We start from the raw sequence: 25,278 nt of genomic DNA on the forward strand, positions 1-25,278 counted from the left end.
ATCCAAAAAAGTGAATCCTTCTCCCATACACCAGCTCCTCAGCCATGCATTCATCTGCTCTATCCTTCTATTCCTGCCCTCACTAGCTCGTAGCACTGGGAGTAATCCAGATATTACTACCCTTGAGGACCTCCGTTTTAAATTTCTGCCTAACTCTCTCTCATCTCCCTTCAGAGTCTCAACCTTTTCCCTTCCAATGTGGACAATGACCTCCTGCTGGCCCCTCTTCCCCCGTGAGAACATTCTGCACCCTCTCTGAGACATCCTTGATCCTGGCGCCAGGGAAACAAAACACCATTCTGCTTTTTCTCTACTGGCTACAAAAATGTCTGTCTGTACCACTGACTACAGAATCCCCTAACACAGTTGATCTCTTGGAAGCCGACGTACCCCTCGTTGCATTAGAGCCAGTCTCTACCAGAAACTTGGCTGTTGTGCTACGTTCCCCTGAGAAACCATCACCCCCTACACTTTCCAAAACAGCATACCTGTTTGAAATGGGTATATCCACAAAAGACTCCTGCCCTAGGTGCAGACCTCTCTCACCCTTCCTGGAGTTAACCCATCTATGTGACTGTATCTGAGACTACCCCCCCCCCCCCTTCCTATAACTGCCACCCATCACGTACTGTTGCTGTTGCAAATTCCTCATCGCTTTTATCTGTCTCCAACCGATCCACTGGACCTGATAAGATTTGCATCCAACAGCATTTATGGCAGTTATAATCCGCAGTAACCCTTAAACTCCCACATCTGACAAGAAGTACATATCACTGCAAAGGCCATTTTTGCTCCTTCGCAATCTACAGACCCAGAAAATAACACTGTCTTATTCCTCTACAAACACTGCCCCAGGTTAAATTAATAGCTATGGCTTATATTTTAAGTTTAATCAAGAGATTTCTCTCCAAAAACATATAATCAAGAAAGAATCCACTATACTCACTACTGCAGCCTTTCTCTTGGACAGACTTAAAACACCAATTAACTTATCTGATTCTGTGCTGTGAACTTCGCCTAACAGTTCCTCCAAAATTAGTTGTGAATTTCACTGTTTGTTAATTTTCCCAGATGCACTCCCATGTCCAGCAATACATGAATTCAAACAGCCAAGGTGGTAACTGTGCAGGTTCTCTCTCTCTTACTCTCACACTCTCTCTCACACTCTCTCTCACACTCTCTCTCTCTCTCTCACACTCTCTCTCTCACTCTCTCTCTCTCTCTCACTCTCTCTCTCTCACTCGCTCTCTCGCTCTCTCGCTCTCTCGCTCTCTCGCTCTCTCGCTCTCTCGCTCTCTCGCTCTCTCGCTCTCTCGCTCTCTCGCTCTCTCGCTCTCTCGCTCTCTCGCTCTCTCGCTCTCTCGCTCTCTCGCTCTCTCGCTCTCTCGCTCTCTCGCTCTCTCGCTCTCTCGCTCTCTCGCTCTCTCGCTCTCTCGCTCTCTCGCTCTCTCGCTCTCTCACTCTCTCACTCTCTCACTCTCTCACTCTCCTGCACTGTCCTCACCATGTGCTTCCTGTATCTGCACTTCTCACTCTTTTAAACTGCTGTTGTTCTGACTTTTTTTATGTAGAGAAGTGTTAGCTTTGGGCCTGAATTTTTGCATGCTGTTCAAAAATAGGAGATCATGTACAGGTTGTTCTCCTATAATGTTGTAGCTGTGCAATGCAGTGTTGTAGAAATAACGGGGCCTATGGGAAAAATAGGGTTCGGGGCTAACCACCAAAAAATCAATAAAAATTAAAACAAAAATAGTTGTTAGCCTAGAACAAGTGATACCACCGTCTAAATAAATTTTGACCTGTTGTAACTGACCTGTTGTATGGTTCTGTATAGTGCAATTCATCAGAATCTTCAACTGATTACTCTCGATTGGCATCTGTACCTGGCTGCACTACATTCTCGCTCTTCTGATTCCATCCAATGGTAATACTACACAAGGCAGATCCCAAAATGAAACCTGCCTTGATAGATCAAGGGCTGAATTTTAATTTCTTCCATTTAAGTGTTAGTTTTGTCAATTGTTCTTTTGGAATGTTTCATATAGGGATGCTTGAAGATGTCTATCACCTTATTTTACAAAACACACCTGATTTATTACCTACACCTGATTCCTGATGAAGGGCTTATGCCCGAAATGTCGATTCTCCTGTTCCTTAGATGCTGCCTGACCTGCGCTTTTCCAGCAACACATTTTCAGCCCTGATTTATTACCTACTCTACCCTTTGGTAAATCTCACACATTCTAGCACCATCATACTATTTGCCATTTCCAAGACAACTCACCACTTCCTGGATATCCCAGAATTGACCAATGTGTGTAGTGCAGCACCACCTTTAAAAAGGTATTGTGTACCCAGGCAAGAGCTGTCAGTCTGGAGCTGTCCTGCATCGTTCCTGACATTGGCCCTGGATATGGCAGACAATGGAAAATTGGTGCCTGTCTTTGTGGGCAGGGATATGAAGATGCTGCTGATGGGGATGGGGTAAGCAGAGGCAGGACATTCTTTTCTCCATGGCCAACAGAAGATGTCATTCTACTGGAACCACGCCAATCTGGACCAGGGTTACCATCCAGCCCAGTGCAGTCTCAACCATTTGAAGGAATGCCCAGAATATAAGAAGATCCATGACTACCTCCACTCCGCTCGTGAAAGTGCCACCATCTTCTCATTGATACCTATCTCTGTTACTGTACCCACTATTTCCTGCAACATCTTCCCCACTCGCACTCATACTTGCTAACATCTGATACTGAATAACTCTGAATCTCTTCTACACAGCATACTCACCCCCTCAGGACATCTCCACACATGCACCAAAAGTAACGGTGTGCCACTCACTTTTCTCTCCCTCACTCATCATGTACAGAGTTTCTTGACTCTGACCACCCTGAGCAGTTAACTGACCGCGTGTGGTGTGCTGCTGCCTAGTCTCCTGAACTGGGAACAAACTTAGCAAGTGCTCACTGTCAATCCCATTGAACTGATGCAGGAGGGTGTGGAGTCTTCAGCAATGCTGCAGGACCCTTACACACAAGTGTGTGTCTGTTCAAAAACAAACCCTGAGACAAAGAGAGGGAGCAAGGCAGACAGTGAGGAAAAAGGAAACTTCGGAAAACTCTGAGCCCCAGAGGAGAGGCATTGAATCATTAACTGAATTATCAATTATCCGAATGAAATACTGCCCGCTCATCTTGTTCAGATAATCTAGGTTCCTGTAAATGCAAAGTTACTATTTTAGGGAAGGAAATCAAGATTCATCTTGGTAACCAGGAATCATTGCAGTTCAGCAACCAAACGGTGATGGCGAAGGAAGCTTTGGTGCAGTTTGAGCTCAAGTGTACAGAGATTGGGAAATGAGAGACCAGCCAGGCTTTATATTGGGTAGTCAAGTCTCTCTCTAGGTTTCAACGAAAAAGCATGAATGAAGATTTTGACTGCAAATAAGCATAGGCATGGGTGGGAGACAGGTAATAGTATAAGTTGTAAGTATGAAACCTTTCTGATGGAGAGATTATGGGGGTGAAAGTTGAGCTCTGGATCAAACACAGTGGCTTTGATCTTTCCACTCTTTAATTGGAGGGCATTTCCAGTCAGTCAGGCCTGGAGTTTGGAGAAACTGACTCACAACAAGGTGCAGTAGAGTAGTTGAGTGAAGTCTGGATAAGAAAGAATTTGTTTTTTTTTCAGTCTGCATTTATATCTTGGCATTGTTTGAGGATGTTTTTGAAGAGCAACATTTACATGAAACTCTGTGAGCCAAGTAGCTCAAGAAACTTGAGATAATAATGAGAACAGTGGCAGAGATTCTCCAAATGTGACTGGATATATCAGATTAAGAACATTCCTGTTCGGCTGGCCAATGGTAAAGAGGCAGCAGAGGTCAATGGCCTCTATTCTGTCAAAGACTACAGACAGAATGAGGAGGATATTATAGCATGGTAACAGTGATGGGGGATATTATTTGTAACATTAGGAGACTTTAAATGTAGTTGTATGAAGTGGAGTTTTGAAAAGAATCAGTTGTTGAGTTGTGAGAAAGATGGGCATGTTTTGGAAGAGCCTTGTTGAGTTGCTGTAATGCATCTTGTAGATGGTACGAACTGCTGCCACTATGTCATTGGTGAAGCAGTGAATGTTGAAAGTAATCATGGAATCCCAATCAAATGAGTTGCTTTATCTTCTTGGTGCTGCACCTATCCAGGTAAGTGTAGAGTAATCCATCACTTTCTTGATGCAATTGTTACCTGCTACTAGTCAGTCCAAGCCAGGGTATTGTCCATATCTTGCTGCATACGGATATGGACTGCTTCAGTATCTGTGCTGTTGTGAATGGTGCTGAATATTATGCAATCATGAACAAACCTCCCAGTTTTTTTTACCTTTTAATATGAATGGAATGTCAATGATATAGCAGCAGAACATGGTTGTGTCAGGGACACAACCTTGAGAAACTTCTGCAGTTATGTTTTTGCATTGAGATGATTGACCTCCCAAAAACTACAACCATATCCATTTGAACGAGATAAGATTCCAACTGTGAAGCATTTTTCTCCCAATTCCCATTGATTTGGGTTTCTGAGGCTCTTTGATGCTATACTAGGACAAATGCTGCCTTGATGTCTTGGTCCGTTAATCTCACTTTACCTCAGAGGTTCAGCTCTTCTGTTCATATTTGGACAAAATTGTAATGAGGTCAGGAGCTGGGGCCCCAGGTAGGCTCCAAACTGAACATCAGTGAGCAGGGCATTGCTAAGTAAGTGCTGTTTATAGCAATGTCAATATCATCTTTGATCATTTTGGTGAAGTAGTAGTCTGATAGGGCAACATATAGTAAGATTGGATTTGCCTTTCATTTTGTGCACAGGATATGTTTAGGCATTTTTCTACATTATTGGATAGATGCCATCTGTACTAGAACAGCTTGGCTTGAGATGTGGCAAGTTCCAGTGCACAAACCTTCAGTACTGCAGCTGAAATGTTGTCAGAGGTCATGCCTTTGTAGAATCCAGTGTCTCGAGCTATATCTTGACATCTTGTGGAATGAATCGAATTGGACGAAAACTGGTATGAGTTGTAAAGGACGTCAAGAAGAGGACAAAATGATTGGCCATGTGGAATTTCTGGCTGAAGGTGAATACAAATACATTGCCATTTGCCTTTTGCACAGTTGTGCTGGACACCCTCATTATTGAGGAAGGGAATATTTATGGTGCCTCTCCCTTTTGTAGGTTGTTTAATTGTCCATCATCATTCATGACTAGGTATGGCAGAGCTACAGCACCTGTCCAATCAGTTGGTTGTAGAATCACTTAACCCTATTTATTGCATGCTCCTACTGTTGTTTGGCTTGCAAGTAGTCCTGTGTTGGATGCCCAGTTTTGATTTGCCAGATGTGTTTGGTATGTCCCATTTAGTAAGGTGGTATGATGAAGAGTATCATCAGTGTGAAGGTGGGACTGCCTTCACAAGAGCAAGGTTGTCACTCCTAATGACGCAATGGTGAATGCATCTGCAGACAGATTGGTGAAGATAAGGCCAAGTAGAATTTTCCTACTTGCTAGTTGCTTCAGCACTTGCTGCAAACCTAGCCCAGCAGCTGTTTCTTTTAGGATCGGGCCAGCTCAGCCAGCCATGGTGGCACAGAGCCATTCTTTTTCTAGAACCTTCAAGTCTTACACCGAGAGATGAATCTGTGTCCTTGCCATCCTCAGCACTTTCTCCAAGCAGTGTTCAACATGAAGGAGTACAGCAAACTTCTTATTAACTGGCACTTCAGGGACCAGGAGTATGCTTGGTTGATGAAATATTCTGGGGGATAACCAAGAGGTCTGCACAGACTAAGTAATAGAAACATAATGCAGGGGATATACATATCTGTTAAACTTTGATTGCAGCATAAATCATCAAAATAATAATACAACCTTGCTTTAAATAAAACTTAACATCAAAGAGTCTTCTCACTTATGCCCTCAACTGACTTGGACATCGCAATAGATCACAGTTTTTGAGGATAAGTTGACTTGAAATTGAATCAGCTGTTCATATTTTGCGTGGCCATTGGATTGAACAAGGATGTTTGCGCTGAGGTAAATAAATTCTAAAAACTGTAATTTTTGAACAGAATAATGCAATAAACTTTGCAGTATTTGAGGTGTATAATTTTTGCTCGCTTTTTGAGGGTTTGATTTATTGTCATGTTTACCGGAGTAGAGTGAAAAACTTTGTTTACCAGCCATACAGGCAGGTTGTAGTAAGCAGGGATGTACAGATCAAAAAAAAAGTTAGAGGCATACAGGTTACATTGCACAGGGCATGCGCTACATTAGTATGGTCAGCATTATTTGAGGCTAGAGAGTCCATTCTTCAGTCTAATAATGCCCCCTATAGAAGCTGTTCCTGAACATGCTGGTGCGTGTGTTAGGTTTCTGTATCTTCTGCCTGACAGAAGAGGTTGTAGGAGACCATTACCAGGGTGCGATGGGTCTTTGATGGCAGTCTTTCCATAGTGAGCTGTGTAAATGGAGACTGTGGGTGGAAGGTTGGCCTCCGTGATGGTCTGGACTGTGCACACCACCTTCTGTATTTTCGTGCAGTCCTGGGTAGAGCAGTCGTCATACCAGGCTGGTTCATAGGCTGAAGATTAAAACAAAATTTGTTGTACTGATTATCACCCCTTGGATGGCCACAGATGGTAATTAACAGGATGTTTCCATGCCCATCTTTTATCTGATGCTTTTGACTTTGGAGCCCATAAAATGTCTTGTTGAGAACTCCCACTGTGTCTCCTTCCTGCCTATATCATATTGTCACCTCTGGTATGTTTGCGACTGTAATATTTTAGAATGTTTAGGTCATGTACTTTGAAAATATTTGCCTATTATAGAGTGAGGACTGCAGATGCTCGACAACCAGAGTCGAAGAGTGTGGTTCTGGAAAAGCACAGCTGGACAGGCAGCATCTGAGGAGCAGGAGAATCTACGTTTTGAGCAAAAGCTCTTCATCAGGAATGAGACTAGTGGCCTAAGAGGGCTGAGAGATAAATGGGAGGCGGGGTAGGGGGAAGGTAGCTAGGCATGCGATAGTAGATGAAGGTGATAGGTCAGAAGGAGGGTGGAGCTGATAGGTGGGAAGGAAGGTGGACAGGTAGGACAGTTCAAGAGGACGGTGCCAAGTTGGAAGGTTGGATCTAGGATAAGATGGGGGGAGGGGAAATGAGGAAACTGGTTAAATCCCATGTGTTTTGGAGAGTTCTTATTCGATTGAACTGGTCCTCACCCTCAACAATTTCTCCTTCCAATCCTCCCACTTCCTCTAGACCAAAGAAGTAGCTTTTTCCCCCCCCATGGGCCCCAGCAATGCCTGCCTCTTCAGGTACATTGAACAATTCATCATCTGCAGCTGCACCAATGCCATTCCCCACCTTTTCCTCTGCTACATTGAATGACTGTATCGATGTTATCTCATGCTCCCACGAGGAGATTGAACAATTCATCAACTCCACTAACACCTTCCACCCCGACCTCTAGTTCACTTGGACCATCTTGAACATCTCCCTCCCCTTCCTGTACCCCTCCATCTCCATTTCTGGTGATTGACTCAACACGGACATCTTCTACAAGCCCAACAACTCCCACAGGAACCTGGATTACACCACCTCCCACTCTACCTCCTGTAACAATGCAATCCCTTAATCCCAATTCCTCCCCCTCCGCTGCATCTACCCCCAAGAGGACCAATTCCACCATAGAATGTCCCATAAACCATAATTTCCCCTCCCATGTGCTCGATAATGCCCTCCAGTGCATCCCCTCCACTTGCTGAACCTCTGCCCTTGAACCCCACCCCTCCAATCGCAACAAGGTCCTCACGTTCCCCTGGTCCTCACCTTCCACCCCGCCAATCTCCGGATACTTCGTATCATCCTCTGCCACTTACACCACCTGCAAACGGACCCAACCACCAGAGATATATTTCCCTCCCCACCCTATCTGCGTTCCAGAAAGATCATTCTCTCCACGACTTTCTTGCTAGGTCCATCTGCCACATTCCTCTGCCACCGCAAGAAGTACAAAACCTGCACCCACACCTTCCCTCACCTCTGTCCAAGACCCCAAAGGTTCCTTCCACATCTGAACCAAACAACCCACCGCCTGTGGCTGAGCACTTTGCCTCCCCCTCCCACTCCATCAAGGACATGCGCTTCCTGGGCAACTTTTATTGCCAAACCCTAACCACCCGACGCCTGGGGTGGAATGCATATCTTCTGCCTTGGGACCCTCCAAACACATGCGATCAATGTGGATTTCACCAGTTTCCTCATTTCTTCTTCGTCCTCCACAACCCCCCACTGCCATCACCTTATCCCACATTGAACCTTTCCAACTCAGCACCGCCCTCTTGAACTGTCCCACCTGTCCATCTTCCTTCCCAACTATCTGCTTCACCCTCCTTTCCGACCTATCACCTTCACCCCCACCCCCCCCCCCCCCAAATTTATCTCAGCCCCCTTAGGCTACTAGATTCATTCCTGATGAAGAGTTTATGCTCAAAACGTCAATTCTTCTGCTCTTCGGATGCTGCCTGACTGGTTGTGCTTTTCCAGCACCACACTCAATATTTGCCGAGTGCTTATTGTAGATCTGCAATATATACTTTAATTGGCTTTCTAAAACCATACAATATTAGTTACCAACCAACTACCAATTTTTGATACTTCTAATTCACCTTAGCTGTTGGCTCAACATTTTGTATTCTTCCTCTCTGTGAGTAACTGAGTTGAGTCGTATTGATCAAAAAAAACCCTAGGCAAATTGCACTATCTGTAGTGAATTAACAAATATCAATTAAGGAAGATAGAGTTGCTATGCTTTAGTTAGGTAGGACAGCATTAATCAGGGTTTCAGTTTTTAGCACTGTATCAAGCATTCCCTGCAGGGAATGGAAAATACCTGGGGATCTGAGAGATAGGGACAAATGGAGTTGTGATATAGCTGTTAAGTACAATAGAGTTAGTATTTTGGACACTTAACTGAGATTTGTAGATAAATGTTGGTTATGAAGAAGTGATGCTAGAAAGATGGACAATCTAGAGAAAGTTGTACTGTACTTTATTTTTTGCTTTAAGGTGTTCAAATTGATCTCTGATGTTCAAGCTACTGTTAACCTTCAAACTTACCCTGCCCATTTCTTAGCATCTAGCATATGTTCTATGTATTATAGAGTTATACAGTACAGAAGAGATGTTTTGTATCATTGAGTCTGCCTACCTAGCTATACTAATTCCACTTTGCAATTCTTGGTCCATTGCATTGAATGTTATGACATTTCAAGTACTCATCCAAGCACTTTTGAAAAGGTAGGAAGTTTCCTGCCTTAACTACCATCCTGGACAATGTAATACAGATTCCACCATACTCTGGGTGACAAGTTCTGTGCTCCTCTTATCCTCAAATTATGCCCCCTCATTACTGACCTTTCAATTAAGGGGAATAGCTGCTTCCTATCTACCCTGTCCCTATCGCTCATAATCTTTTACACCTCAATCAAGTTTCCCACCAGCCTTCTCTGCTCTAAAGAAAACAACCAGAGTCTATTCAGCCTCTCTACATAGCTGAAGTGGTACAACCCAGGTGTACCTGCTCTGTACTCCACAAATATAATCACATTCTTCCTACAGTATGGCAACCAAAACTGCGCAGAGTACCCCAGCTATGGCCTAACTCGAAGTTTTCGACAGCCACAGCATAACCTTTCTACTCTTTCTGTAACCTAGATATTCTTTCTCTCTTTTTCTCTTTTTTTTTCTCTTTTTTTTTAACTCTGTCATCCTACAAGATTCATTACTTGGTCCTATATTATTTATATACATATCACAAACAATAAGAGACCCATCAATGATCACCATGGTATGCACTGGACTTTTCCTACCTTATTAAATATTAAATGTATAATTATTTATTTTCTACTTCCAGACATTATCATCAGCCGTTGTTCAAGTATTTGCTGCAGAGCGCAGTTCACATTGGACGAAAAAATGCTGTGGAGTCGCCTGCCTTATCAAAGACAATCCTCAAAGGTCTTACTTTATCCGCGTTTATGATATAAAGGTAAGGGCATTTTGAAGCATGTTGGCACACAATCTTTTATTCTTGGGATTTGAGTTCCATTTCTTTTAGCGTGATAAAAGTCGGAATTCTCAGGTTTCAGTAAAGCTCATCATTTTATGGCTCTCAACCTACTGTCTTAAAATTGTTCATAAGTAGATAATTCCAAGGCAATACATCCATTGTTTGTGGCAAAAGACTCAAACAGTCCATTTCTGTATCCTGCATCTTACATATAGATAACTCTGAAGAGTTATTTTGTGCCAGTAATCCTAAATCTGTCTTTTCCTGGTTGAATCCATGTCTACCTTGTCCAATTCTCATTATTTGAAGCAGTATTCTGAAGTGCTATTTTCTTAATTAACTTGTGTAGCCCTGAGGTTATTAGATATTTTGTTACCAAAATGAAAGCCTAACTTGTTTATCTTTCCTCATAACTCAGATTTTTGATATCTGGAGTTGATTGTATGATTTACTACACTATATCTACTTCTTGACTCAATCACTAGCTAGCCCTCTATGATGAGTGTTCTAGCATTCCATCAAGTTTGCTTACAATATCCTATGATTTGGTTCTACTGTTTGACTATTTAATTAAACTGTCTATTGCCTTTGCATTTTTTGACCATGTTGAGTTTTCCACCAAGACAACGAGGTATCATTTTCCGTTTTGCATAAATGATTCAGTAATCACAAAATATTTTTTTCTAAATGCATTCCTTTACCTATCTTACTGAATTAACTTTTTATCTGAATTAAATTTCAATTGCTATTTCTCCACCTGCTAAAATATTCTATTAAATTAACTCTATAACATCTTGAGCTGCCTCCTGTGTTTCCATAGCTCCTTCTGGTTTGGTTTTATCTGGAAGCTTAACAACTGTAATAAATTAATTTTGTAAATCACCGTTTTGAAGCATTTGGATGGGTATATGAATAGGAAGGGTTTGGAGGGGTATGGGCCGGGTGCTGCCAGGTGGGAGGGACTAGATTGGATTGGGATATCTGGTTGGCGTGGACAGGTTGGACCGAAAGGTCTGTTTCCATGCTGTACATCTCTATGACTCTATAACAAATTATAGTGATTTACCATTGAGGTTAGCACCTTACTCTATTTACCCCTCTGTTCCATCAGGACTCTTCAAATGACTTTTTATTTGTTTTGTGCTTATCAGCTAATTTGTTGGAATTAACCCCAAACCCCAAATGCATGTTGCTTATTTTGTCAAATATGAAGCTTTGTCAAACACCTTCTAGAAATCAAGGTATGACACATTCTAAGACTTCCCATAGACTTTGTGCTTGGGGAAGTTAATCAAAAATAAGAAAGTACCTTTTCCTTTCTGAATCTTTTTGACTCTTGTTTACTCCGTTAGAGACAATCCTCTAATTTTCTCCTGATGTTTAATTTCATGCTTTCATTCTATGTGGAATGAAGACGAGTTAACTTGTTTTCTTTTTAAGTGCAGGCAACCATTTTATCTTGTCAATCTACTGCTCCCTCAGTATCAAGTTACTTAATTATAGTTATCACCTTTGTTCTCCTCCTAAGTATCTCTCGTTAGTGTTCTATGAGTAGCATCAGTAGAGATTTGCATATCATTTATATCAATGTCTGGTTTCACGTGGTTTATTATTTGGGAAGGGCAAGTTATTAAGGAACAGAAACAGAATTTGCTGAAAAAACTCAGCAGTTCTGGCAGCATCTGTGTAGAGAAACCTGAGTTAATGTTTCAGGCCCAGTGACCCTTAAGGCTGATGGTAGCTAGGAAAAATTTTTCTTTTGCAGAAAATAGGGTGGGAGCAGGTGATCAGGAATAAACAACAAGTGAAGATGGAGCCCAAGGAGAGAGCACTCCAGTGAAGTGCTGAATTGTCTATCTCAGTGCATTTGTTTTCAGTTTCCTTCATTTTGAGTTATTTTATGATTTCATAGTTTACCTTTCTCGCCTTGTACTTACTATGCCTTGGGTGATGCAGTTTCCAGTTGCTGTGTATCTTTTGGGTCATTTGGAAGTGCCAGATCAAAATTAGCACTGGCTTTTGTGACTTCCCTGAGAAACTGGATCATGAAACAGTCATGTACATTATATTTGTTTACCAATTCTGACTCTGAGACACTTCCATTTTCCATTAAAACGACTAACATTTCTGTTCGCTCAGTTCTTTTGTTACTGACCTGGAGCAGAACCCAGTGGAAGCTTGAGTTTTTTTTTCTCCTTTAGTTGAAGTCTCACGTTAGAAATTTAAGCCTGAACATTTCCAGGTGTTTCTGATTATTATTATATCTTCTTGTCTGAACTGTCATTTCTTGATATTAAATCAATTTGATCATGTTTCAGTCTTTGTTACATCAGAGTTCACTATGATTCAGTAAGGGGAGGCAGTGGCCTAGTGGTATTATCATCAGACTATTAATCCAGACAATTTAGCTAATGTTCCAAGGACCTGAGTTCAAATCCTACCATGACAGATGGTGAAATTCAAATTCAATAAAGAATCTGCAATTAAGGGTCTAACGATGATCATTAAACCATTGTTGATTGTCAGGAAAAACCCATCTGGTTCGAGAATATCCTTTAGGGAAGGAACTCTGTCATCCTTATCTGGTCTAGCCTATATGGGACTCCAGACCACGGCATTGTGGTTGACTCTTAACTGCCCTTCAGGCAAATAGGGATGGGCAAAAAATGCTGGCCGAGCCGGAAATGCGGTCATTCTGTGAGTGCATGAATAAAGAGATAAAAGTTACAAAAGCTTCCACTTCTGCTATCTTATTTTTACTTCTCCTGGCACCTTAGTGTAGATTTGCTTCCTTTCATATCTCTTGTTCATGTCACTACGATGCCCTATGCGCCCCCTCTCAGGCATCTGAGCTCAGAATATAAATTGATATCACCAATCTTCAATAAGGGTACCTAGAAACTACTCAGTGCGTCAATTATCCCTTTTTGCCAAATTTTATCAAAGATAGACAACTGCCCAACTAGCAATTTAAGTAATATTAAATTATTGGATGATGAAATAAAGATGGACACTATAAAATGGGTGAAGTGAATCCATATTCTTCTCTGGTAGTCTCTCAAAACTGAGGGTGACTTCCTTCATTCTGGAGTTCTGGGTCCTGAAGTGACTAAATAGTCCAAAGTTGGATCCACATACCTTGCCACAAGTGATGTTTGAAGAGGGATGTGGATGGGATATTCATGTTTTCAAATGCTCCTTCTGTTATTTCCTCTTGACCTCCATCTGGGCCTGTCAGAGATACACGGTGATTGGCAGCTTTGCAGAATCTACTTCTCCAGTTTGGGTAATCTTGGGCAAGAGATTCCCAGGAGTCAGTGTGGACATTGTACTTTTTCTGGTGAGGTTTTGAAGGCAATCTGGAAGCATTTCTTCATCCATCTGAGTTGAGTGTTTTGACAACAGTTTTGATCAGTGAATAATATTTATATGAATGTTGGAATAAAGTCTTGATGACATTACATAGTAAGTTTGCTGATAAGTTAAAATCTCTGCTTTTAGTAAGCAGTGTTTCCAAGGCTTTTATGACCTTTTTAAGGGATGTTGCTTGTATTGAGATATATCTGATCAGCCTCTTATTTGACAAATATTTTATTTAAAACTAAATACTCTCAATTGCTCAGACAGGGCTCTTGTGGTGCAATGGCAATGTACCTACGTCTGGGCTAGAAGGTCTGGATTCAAGTCCTGCCTGATCTAGAAGTGTGTCATAACATTTTTGCGCGGGTTGATTTAAAAAAAAAATACAAATTTGACATGCTGGCCTTCAGCTGAGCAGTTGACAAACACCTTTGGTTTGTATGTGTACATTACAGCAAAATATCTTTAATCTGTTCCTATTTGTCAGAATGTCTAGGAGGCTCACCATTACGTCCTGTAGTGATACTTTGCAGAATGTAAAAGTCTGGATGCTGAGAGTCAAGAACAAAGGAAAAACTCAAAGCTCTGCCAGTCCATTTCCTTGCATGTCCATAATTTGGTCCTCACTGTTAGTGTCCTGCCTACTATTTAACTCTTTGTCCAATGCCCCACACTAAATCTGAAACCTGGTGTGTTTCATTGTGTGCTCCAGGTCTGTTCTTCCGAATTCTCTAACAAAATATTTTCTACTCATTTCTCTTGGCAGTTGTTGAGTCTTAATTCACTATGTATTATATAAACTATCTAATAAAGCCAAATTTCTGAAAAGCATGACCAGTAACTTTGCACTGAGAGCAGATAAGGAAGGTGGCTACTGCACAGAGAAAACAGACAGTTGATCAGATAGAGCTGAAAGGTGTGTTGCTGGAAAAGCGCAGCAGGTCAGGCAGCATCCAAGGAGCCTAGTTGATCAGATAGAATCTGCCGAGAAAAATAGTTAGCATTTCTGTTCTGCTAGAAGGCTATTGACCTGCTTCATTAACTCTCATTCTTTCTCCACAGATTCTGTTAGCCTTGCTGAGTGTACCAAACTATTTTTGCTTATTTCAGCTTTCTAGCATTCACAGAACTTGGCTTCTTAGAAAATATATCAACATTTTTAATGAGCATTTATTTTCTTTGATTTGTACCCTTCTTTTAAATCTGAGTTAGTATAAAAGCAATAAGTTTCCGATTTCCTAAGAATAATTTCAATTGCACAGACCCATTTTAGTACCAGATCTTGTTCCTCGAATTGAAATTTAACTTTTTTTCTTTCTATCATAGGATGGGAGATTAATGTGGGAGCAAGAAATGTACAACAATTTTGTTTATAATCCATCTCGATCATACTTCCATACTTTTATTGGTGATGTATGTTATTTCATTTTATGACTTTAATGTTTAATGACAGTTTTATGATAATCATTCTTTGCAATAAAGGTTAGATGTTCCTTAAAAATAAGTTCTGATTTGTCTTGTGACATAGCTTACTCAACTAACAGTTCTAGAGTAACTAAATCTTTGTAGGTTAAGAGACATACAACATTTGAAAAATAAAACATTCAACCATTTCAAAGCATGAGCTACAATTTTTCACTTTGAATATTTAACAAAACACTTGTATGTATCTATGGCTCCTTTCGTGACCTTGGGTATACCAAAGTGTACTACAGTCAGTGACGATTTTAGGAGGAAGTGATGACATTGTGATTGTCTTTGGACTAGTAATCCAGAGACCCAGATAATGCTCTGCGGACCCAGATTCTAATCCCATGATGACAGATGTTAGAATTTGAATTAAAAATCTGGAATTAGAAGTCTAATGATGACCTTGAAACTACTGTTGGTAATTGTAAAAAAAACCTATTTGGTTTACTAATTGTAATATACTTTACCGTTCTCACATATTTTAATAGCATTTCTACAGTTTAGATTTTCAACTAGTGGCATGTGCATTTTAGTGTGTATAAGAGGTTTTAATGTTTAACTTGGTTTTCAGCAGCCATAGTTTTTTAAAACCTGGTATGAGAAGGGAGCAGGAGTTAATTCAGGTAAGTTAGGAAGTAGGGTGCTTTAGTGGAAGGGCTTTAGTTTTGAAAGTTCCTGACCAGAAATATTTTGATAGAACCCTAGAAAGGCTATTCAAAGCTGAGAAAAATTAAGTTCCGTCAGTACTCGAGGAAGAGGCTATTAAACTTTTAAGACCAGAAAATCTATAGATGTAATAGAGTAGGTTCATAAACTTCTATTTCACTATTAAAATCAGATCTGCAGCATTTGGTGCTTGTGTTTCAGTGAAAGACTACGATGTGAGATGGTTTCTAATTTATCAAGCCACAGTTCAGTCAGGGATGTGATTTTATTCAGTAATAACATCAGTTGGGATCATAGCTAATGTCCATTTAGGGTCATACAACTCCAGCCCATAACAATATTGTTGATTATTAGCTGCCTTCTGACATGGTCTACTCAGCCACTAAGGTGTATCAAACCATTATAAAGTCTCAAAGGAACAGAACTGGATGGATTATTCACATCAGCATAGGGACTACAGACAAGAAAGGTAAAGGTTACTTTGTCCAACCTGCAGAATCCTCTTTAATAGCATATGGCTCGTGCCAGAATTGAGAGAGCTGTCTCATTGACTAATCAAATTTAGCCATACTTGTGGAATAGTTGTTTAAAAACAGTTTCCCAGACACCTCCATCACCATCCCTGGGTATGACCTGTTCAAATGGATCCAGCAGAGGTGGCAACATAGTGATAGGGTAACTCTCTCCTGACTGCCTATGAGTCCTCAACATTGATGTCTCATGGCATCAGGTCAGGCATGGGCAAGAAAATCTGATTACCATCTATCGCTCCTGCTTGCTGATGGATCACTACACCGTATTGAACATTACTTGGAGGGAGGTAACTGTGCAGTATATAGGTCATAGAATTGTAGAATCCCTACGGTGTGGAAAAAGGCCATTTAGCCCAACAAGTCCATACCGACCCTCCGAAGAGTTTCCCACCCTGACCCTATTACTTTACATTATGCCTGACTAATGCACCTAACCTACACCCTGAACACTTTGGGCAATTTAGCATGGCCAATTCACCTAACCTGCACATCTTTGGACTGTGGGAGGAAACAGGAGCACCCGGAGGAAACCCTTGCAGACATAGGGAGAATGTGCAAACTCCACATAGACTATCACCCGAGGCTGGAATCGAACCCAGGTCCCTGGCACTGAGAGGCAACACTGCTGGCATGGTGGTTCTGTATTTGGTGCTGAGAGGCAGCAGTGCTAACGACAGAACCAGCAGCCAGCACTGTTGCCTCTCAGTGCCAGGGACCAGAGTTTGATTCCAGCCTCGGGCGACTGTCTGTGTGGAGTTTGCACGTTCTCCCCTTGTCTGCATGGGTTTCTTCTGGGTACTCTGGTTTCCTCCCACAGTCTAAAGATGTGCAGGTTAGGTGAATTGGCCATACTAAATTGTCCAAGCGTTCAGGGATGTGTAGGCTAGGTGTCTTAGTCAGGGAAAATGTAGAGTGATAAGGTAGGGGAATGGGTCTGGGTGGGATACTCTTCAGAGGGTCGGTGTGAACTTGTTGGGCTAAAATGGTCGATTTCCACACTGGAGAGACTTTATGATTCCATACACTTTGGATTGAGGACTCCATTTTTCCGTTACTAGTAGTGACTTGGCAACACCACTACTGATCAAATGAGTTGAGTAATAAAGGACATAGCTGCTACACAGCATCTGCAGAATCAACAGGAGAGAAAGCATTCTTGACCTCATCCCCATCAATTTACCTGCTTCAATGTATCTGTCCACATTAGAAATAACAGGATTGGTAGAAGTAACTACCACACAGGTGCTTGTTGAGACAAATCCCTGTCTTCACAGTGAAGGATACTCACTCTCTGTCATGGAGCACTACCACCGCACTAAATAGGAGAGATTTTTAACATATTTAGTAAATCAAGCTGGGCATCCACGAGGCACTGTGGGCCATTAGCAGCATCAAAATTGTAATCCACAACCTTGACACGTGGAATATCCCCTTCTCCTCCATTTCCACCAAGTTAGAAAGTTGATCCGAGTAAACGAAGAAGGCAGGTGAGCAGTCAGAAACAGTACCAGGCATACAAAGTGTCTACCTGGCTGAAACAGCAATTTCTGGTTTTTTTGTCCCCACAAGACTAGTAGCCCAATTCTGTTTAGGTGAACGCTATTGAATTTTTAAGTTTTATCTCCCCCAGACTTATCCAAATGTCCAAGGAATCTAAACCCCTTCATCCTATTCCATCTTTCTAGCCATTCACCTAAACTCCAATCACCTAGTTGTAAAGAACAAAATTCCATTTGTCATCTTAATTACTTACTTGCATGCTAACTTTGTTTCGTACAGAACGTTTAGATCCTCCTGTATGACACTTTTTGGAGTCTTGTCTCTGTTTAAACAATAGATTGCCTTCTGATTATTTCGACAAAAGTGCGAGACCTCACTGTCATATATTAATCTCCATCTGTCAAGTTTTTACACACTCACTTAACCTATCTTGCAGATTCGTGTAGTGCTCATCACAATATGTCCTCCTTCCTATTTTTGTATTGTCAAATCTGGATGCATTATACACTGCCCTTCCAAGTCACTGATGTAGTCAGTGGAGACCCAAGGACTGTTCTTTGTGGCATTTCACTAGTAACGTCTTTCCAACATGAAGAAGAGTCATTAATCCTGACTCTCTTCTCTGTGTTAACCAATCCTTGATCCATGTTGATACTTTACCCCCAATACCATTTATTTTGTGCAATAATCTTTTATGTGGTGCCTTTAATGAATGCCTTCTGGCAATCCAAAAACACTGCACCTACTGATCCTTTTTATCAATTCTGCTTGTTATAATCCTTGCAAATTTTTCAAACTTGATTTCCCTTTCACAAAACAGTGTTGAATATGTTTGATTGCATTAAGCTTTTCTAAATGTTTCTAAAAGCCATTCAGTCCATTTATTCCTTAGTAATAAACTATAGCATTTCAGGAGAAAGTGAAGACTGCAGATGCTGGAGCATCAGAGTTGATAAAGCGTGGAACTGGAAAATGCATAACAGGTCACATGGTGTCTGAGGAGCAAGAGAGTCGCTTTTTCTAGTGCCACACTTTGTATCAACACTAGCATTTTCTCAATGCCAGATATTATGCTTTGCTTATTTCTGCCTGGTTACCTGCTTTCTGTCTCCCTCCTTTCTTGAATTGGAGTGTCAGGTGAGTAGTTTTCCCATCGGGGTGGGGGGGGGGTTGACTCTAGGAATGGGTGAATTCTGGAATGTTTTAACCATTGTCTCTACTGTCATTGCATCTACTTCCTTGAAACCCTTGGATACAGGCCATCAGGTCCCAGTGACTTGACTTCCTTTAGTCCCATTGATTTGTTAAATGCTTTGGTCCACATGATAGTACCTGTTACAATACCTTTCTTTCCATTAGCACCTTGCTTATCTGTCATCTTTGGATGTTTGTAATGTTGTGAAGATTGGTACAAAATGGTAATTTCAGTTATCTGTCATTTCTGTTTCCCATTTTTAATTGCCCAGTCTTATCTAAAAAGGTCCTTACTTTAGCTACTGTTTTTATGTATCTGTTGAAGTTCTTGCTGTTTAGTTTTATATTTCTTGCCAATCTTTTTTTCATCATTAGTTTCTCCCATTCTGTTCAGTTTTTAGTCATCCACTGCTAGTTTCTAGAATATTCCCAATCCTTTGGGTGATTACTTTTCACCACTTTGGATGCCTTCATCTTTGGTTTGATACTGTCCTTGACCGCCTTGTTAACATTAGGTGGTTCATGCTTTTCATTGAGTGCTGTCTTTTTGACTGGAATAAACCTTTGTCTAAATGTTTGTCATTGCCGATCCACTTAGACTAATTTCCCAATGCTACTTTGGGAGCAGCCCTTTCTTCATACCTCTGTAATTAATTTTATTTAATTTGAGGACACTGTTTTCAGACCTGAGTAGCAGTCCCTCAAGCTGAGTTTAAAGTTCTTTTTATTTTGAGACTGCTGTCACCTAAAGGATCCTTAACTATGAATTCTCTTATTAATCCTCATACAGTACAATGCTAACCTAAAATAGCTTGTTCATGGGTAGATGCTATCATGTACTATTCGAAGAAACAATCCCTGAAGCATTCTTCAAATTTGCCTTCCATATTGCCGCCCTCCTCTGATTTGTCCACCCAATACGCAGTTAAAAAGCACCCATTACAATTGTAGTGCCTTTGATACTCATCTCATTATTCCCTGATTTATATTTTGTCCTACAGTGTGACAACTCTCATCCATGGTTTCTTTCCCTGGCTATTCCTATTTCCACTCTAACTGTTTTCACGCCACAGTCTAATTCCCCTACACCTCTAGTCACCACTGCATTCACAAACACTTAATTAACAATGCTATCCTACCTCTTTAGCCAATCTTACGGAGCTTCAAGTACATTTGAATATTGAGTTCCCAGTCTTGGTCACCCTACAGCCATGTTTCTCTTCCTATTAATATAATTTATTTCTAATTATGCTGTAACTCATATAGCTTGTTACAAATGCTGCAGGCGTTCAGGGGTGATGGTCAGTGAGAGATCGGAAGATCTTCCTCAGAAGATCTAATCCTTCTCTAATGCAAATCAGCTTATTTAAAAAAGCATGTTGTCTGGATGAATTGTGAATACAGTAATACAAGTAATCAATGACTATCCCTTATGTAATACCTGGACACAGATTAGAGGAATTGTGTTACTATTTTTGTACCTGGAATCTATTTTGGGGCAGTGCAGTACCAGGACCTGGGTTTGATTTCGGCCATCGGTGTCTGTTTGTTTATTTGAAGTTTGCACATTCTTTGAGTGTACGGGTTTTCTTCTCCAATACAAAGATGTGCAGATTGGTGGGTTGGCAATGCTAAATTGCCCCATAGTGTTCAGGGTTGTGTAGTCGAGGTGGGCTAGCTGTTGTAAATGTGGGGGTCACAGGGATAGGCTGGGGGGGAGGAATGGTCTTCAGAGGGTCAGTGAAAGCTCAATGGGCTGAATGTCCTCTATCTGTACTATAGGGCTTCTTTGATTCTGTTTACGGGTTTATTGATGTGGTTAGGTTTAAAAAATTGAAAAATGTTACTCACGTTTTTCTAGTAACAGTGATTTTGCAATGACCTCTTTCCCAGGCAAATCAAATAGGACTTAATTTTGCAAGTGAAGAAGAGGCAAGAAGATTCAAGTTTGCAGTCAGTGACATAATTGGAAGACGCCAAAGAAGAACTGGTGTGTACTGTGGTTGTGTATTCTGTGTACTTTAATGATGTGCTTAATTTGCTTTGGCAGCTATTCACTGCTTTTTAAATTGTAGCTTCAATTGCCCTAAATTGTTTCTTTTTATATTGGTGAGGGGAGAGGTAGGATGTCCATTAGCTTCATCAGAAGGTATACTGTAGTGACTTATTGATTGGCCATTAGTGTGAATCGAGCTTCCTTCATGTTTTAAAGTCTTACTTGCAATTTCAATTTTTTATTTTTGATATTAGATGGTAAAATTATGGTAGGTTTCTCAAGAACCAAACCACCAAAGATACTTCTATTTCTGACAATTTCAGATCCATTGAAAAGATATCTATGATTATTAAAGTAACATTTCAAACCAATATTTATCCTTCTCTGCCAGTTTCATTCAGCTCCTTGCCTTCAAAATAACTTTCTCTCTTTACAAGCTGTTTACAAATTATAGACTGAATTAATGACTGAATTTGGTACAGTAATGTCTGAGAATAGAATAAGATTAACTTGAGTAACACAGTATATAGAATGAGCTCAGTGGTTAGCACTACTGCCTCATAGCGCCAGGGTCAGGTTCAATTCCAGCCTTGGGTGACTGTCTGTGTGGAGTTTGCACTTCTCCCCATTTCTGCATGGGTTTCCTCAGGATGCTCTGGTTTCCTCTCAGTCCAAGTTGTCCACGTAAGGTGGATTAGTCATGCTGAATTCCCCATCATGTCCAGGATGTGTAGGTTAGTTGGATTAGCCATGGGAAATACAGGGTTTCTGGATAGGGTGGGGGAGTGAGTCTGGGTGGGATAATCTTCAGAAAGTTGGTGTGGGCTTGTTGAACCAAATGGTCTGTTTCCACACTGTAGGGATTTTATGAATTCTATGAAAAAATTTACTATATTTTGGTGGAAGCAAAGTGTTATCTATTTATAGTGTACAGAGCTATCTATGAAAGTTAAGTTCATTTTAATCAAATTCCAACATATTTTTGTTCCAACAGAGAAAAGGCGAGAGCCACCACTAAACGGTATGTACCTAGAATAGTTTCCAAAGCATCAATTGAAATTTACAGCAACCTGTTGTGCATACTAGCAATTTGAAGCAGATAAAAACAAAGTGCTGAAAGCACAGTAATTGCAAATCAGCTGTCTCAAGATGAACAGAAGTAACATTTCAGGCTGATGACATTTCATCGCAATTAAATAATATAGAGATGAATGGCTTTTTAACATGTTCAGAGCAAGGAAATGGAGGGGGTAGCTGGAAAGGAATAAATGCAAGGGATCTATGAAAGCATGAAAATCAGGTAATTTAGCAATCAAAGCAGGCATTCCAACCTAAATGAGGTGCTTCATATCTACTGGACTTGGTATTGAGTTCAACAGTTTCATATCAAATAATTGATGGCTCATTCTTTGGGGAGGCAGCAGCAACTAAGGATTACCGGTGCATTTTGATCAATAATTTCTCCACTGTCCACACATCGCAGAATTTCACTTTTTGTTCCCTTCCTGCCCCTCTTGCCATCTAGCTTATCTAAAACTAGTTATATCTGTTTTCCTATCTGCTGAAAGAGGTCAAACTGAAACATTAACTTTGTTTACATTCACCTCAGATGCTGCCTGACCTGAATATTTTGTCACATCTGTAATATTTTTAGAAAATTAGGCAAATAAGAACAAAGGTTGGGTCCAAAACAGATGTAACTGTCTGCAGCACAGGAGAAAACACAGAAACTTTGGTAAAGATAGGAAGGCTGCAGTGGCTCAGTAGATCACAGGGATGGAGATCAGCTTCCTGGGAGACCCAACACAAGCAGTTAGCCTCTACTTTCAGTAAAATAGCTGACCTTCATTATCATGATCTGCTAACTGAGAGAAAATGGGGTTGGTGACTAAGATTTGAAGGCCAGAAGGGAGTAAGACGACGACTAGGAAGATGAAGTGATGTTCATCAAGTTTGTATTGAAATTATTTGACCCAGTTTAGCCCAAGATGGGAGTGAAGTGGAGAATTAAAATGGTGTGCAGCTGGAAGTTTGGGATCGGGATTGGTTAGTGAAAAATATTTAAAAATGAATGTGGCCAATCTGTTTCATTTCCCTAAATTTACAAGTGACTGATGTAAGCAATGAATATAGTATACTGACTTTGAAGAAATAAAAGAAAAGTGCTGCTTAATAATCGATATTAAAGATAATTAAAACTCAGAAGTTATTTCTATCACTAATTTTCTCTTTGGTCCACGGGATAATACAGTCTGGTTTCAAAGAGACTTGCTGGGTGTTCCAGCAGGAGCTAAGTTTGCAGATGTATATGTGCTTCAGGTAAAGTCCTATGCTTCATAAAATTTAAATTGAATACTGAGCCAAAGGGATTAAAAGCTTGATTGAAGTGGGTAACTTCTAAAAAGCTCTCAGTGGACCTGGAAAGGAGGAAAGATAAAGCACAGTAGCCAGAGTAACAAATGGGCAATTTGTTGCATAGGGTCAATGAGATTTGGTTGTTGTAGATCAAGCAGAACTTCTTTGGCAACAGGATATTAGAGTTGAATATACTGATGTTTATGATGCACAGAGGAAGAAAGAAGAGCATTTGTAACAGTTGAATGCAGGGTAACAAAGGAATGGATGAAGAAGGGCTAATGCCCGAAACGTCGATTCTCCTGTTCCCTAGATGCTGCCTGACCTGCTGCGCTTTTCCAGCAACACATTTCCATCCATAATGGATGACAATGTCAACTGCAAAGAGATAATGTTACTGGAGGAAGAAATGTGCTTTTGTAATGGAGTGAATGTGTTTTTGGAAACTATCTCCAGGTTAGAAAGATGGTGGTGTTGCTAACTATCTCATTAGTGGAGAATCGCAGACATGAAGAGGATGAAATTACCATATACTCATGTATAGGTCGAATTTTGAAGATGGTTTTTTTGTTTAAAAATTAGGGGGTCGACTAATACGCAGGCATGGGTTTTGAGGGGCTGAAATTCATGCTACACTTTTAACGATATTAACTTTTGGATGTATAGTGAACAAAGTGCAATAAGTACCAATAGATTTCAAACTGGTCTGAATGAATCAAAACGTGCTGTAGTAAACAAAGTGCAATAAGCAGAGTTATGAATGAATAGAAATGCAATATAGTAAACAAAGAGTGATGAATCGTTCTGGTATAAACAAATTAATGCAATATAATAGGGTTGACTTATACACTAGATATATGGAAAATACAAGATTTTTTGGCTAAATATAAGGGATCTACTTATACATGAGATTGACCTGTACATGAGTATATATAGTAAGTAATTTTCAAGGGAAATTTTCTAAGTCTTCTGCAATCAAGAGAGAGACAGAATACCCTGTTTAACACCACTGCCATTTTCTTGTTTTTTGTTTGTTCCTGAGGTTCACTTTCTTGAGGATCAGCATTAACTTTAATTACTCTTAATCTTTACGTATTTTTTAAACTTATGATGATATTATAAATTACCTTTCTTTCGTATTCTGTTCTCTCCTTATTTCATTAATTCTTTGCTGGTTCTTAGTATCTGTCTGATCTTCTGATGTACCACTAAATTTTGTTGAGGCCAGACTGTAAATCACTGTACTGCCATTTCTTGTGGATCTGTCCTGCCAGTGGGACAGGATGTCTCCAGAGAGGTTGGTGGTAAAATATAATACCATGGAGTATGACTACTTCAGATGGGAGTGACTAGTCTTTAGGGAGAAAGTGAGGTCTGCAGATGCTGGAGATCAGAGCTGAAAATGTATTGCTGGAAAAGCGCAGCAGGTCAGGCAGCATCCAGGGAACAGGAGAATCGACGTTTCGGGCATAAGCCCTTCTTCAGGAATGAGGAAAGTTTGTCCAGCAGGCTTAGATAAAAGGTAGGGAGGAGGGACTTGGGGGAGGGGTGTCGGAAATGTGATAGGTGGAAAGAGGTCAAGGTGAGGGTGATAGGTCAGACTGGGGTGGGGGCGGAGAGGTCAGGAAACAGATTGCAGGTTAGGAAGGCGGTGCTGAATTCGATGGATTTGACTGAGACAAGGTGGGGGGAGCGGAAAATGAGTTCCTAGGCGAAAAATGAGGCGCTCTTCCTCCAATCATCGTGTTGTTGTGGTCTGGCGATGGAGGAGTCCAAAGACCTGCATATCCTTGGTGGAGTGGGAGGGGGAGTTGAAGTGTTGAGCCACAGGGTGGTTGGGTTGGTTGGTCCGGGTGTCCCAGAGGTGTCCTCTGAAACACTCCGCAAGTAGCCGGCCTGTCTCCCCAATATAGAGGAGGCAGAGGATGCAATTGATGATGTGTGTGGAGGTGCAGGTGAATATGTGGCGGTATTGGAAGTTTCCTTTGGGGCCTTGGAGGGAGGTGAGGAGGGAGGTATGGGCGCAAGTCTTGCACCTCCTGCGGTGGCAGGGGAAGGGGCCGGGAGTGGAGGT

The 25,278-nt window shown here is 40.9% G+C and overlaps 1 protein-coding gene across 2 annotated transcripts in view; it reads left to right on the forward strand.

Annotated features, from left to right (window-relative positions):
- Positions 1 to 25,278, forward strand: part of wasla (WASP like actin nucleation promoting factor a) — a 75,110-nt gene that overhangs the window by 28,413 nt on the left and 21,419 nt on the right. For both annotated transcript variants that reach the window (XM_043709143.1, XM_043709144.1), the window contains exons 2-5: positions 9,975 to 10,109; positions 14,817 to 14,903; positions 20,747 to 20,843; positions 21,844 to 21,870. In XM_043709143.1, coding sequence (XP_043565078.1) covers positions 9,975 to 10,109; positions 14,817 to 14,903; positions 20,747 to 20,843; positions 21,844 to 21,870 — 346 coding nt within the window. The remainder of the gene's footprint in view (positions 1 to 9,974; positions 10,110 to 14,816; positions 14,904 to 20,746; positions 20,844 to 21,843; positions 21,871 to 25,278) is intronic.

The sequence above is a fragment of the Chiloscyllium plagiosum genome, chromosome 19, assembly GCF_004010195.1.
Source record: "Chiloscyllium plagiosum isolate BGI_BamShark_2017 chromosome 19, ASM401019v2, whole genome shotgun sequence".
NCBI lineage: Eukaryota > Metazoa > Chordata > Chondrichthyes > Orectolobiformes > Hemiscylliidae > Chiloscyllium > Chiloscyllium plagiosum.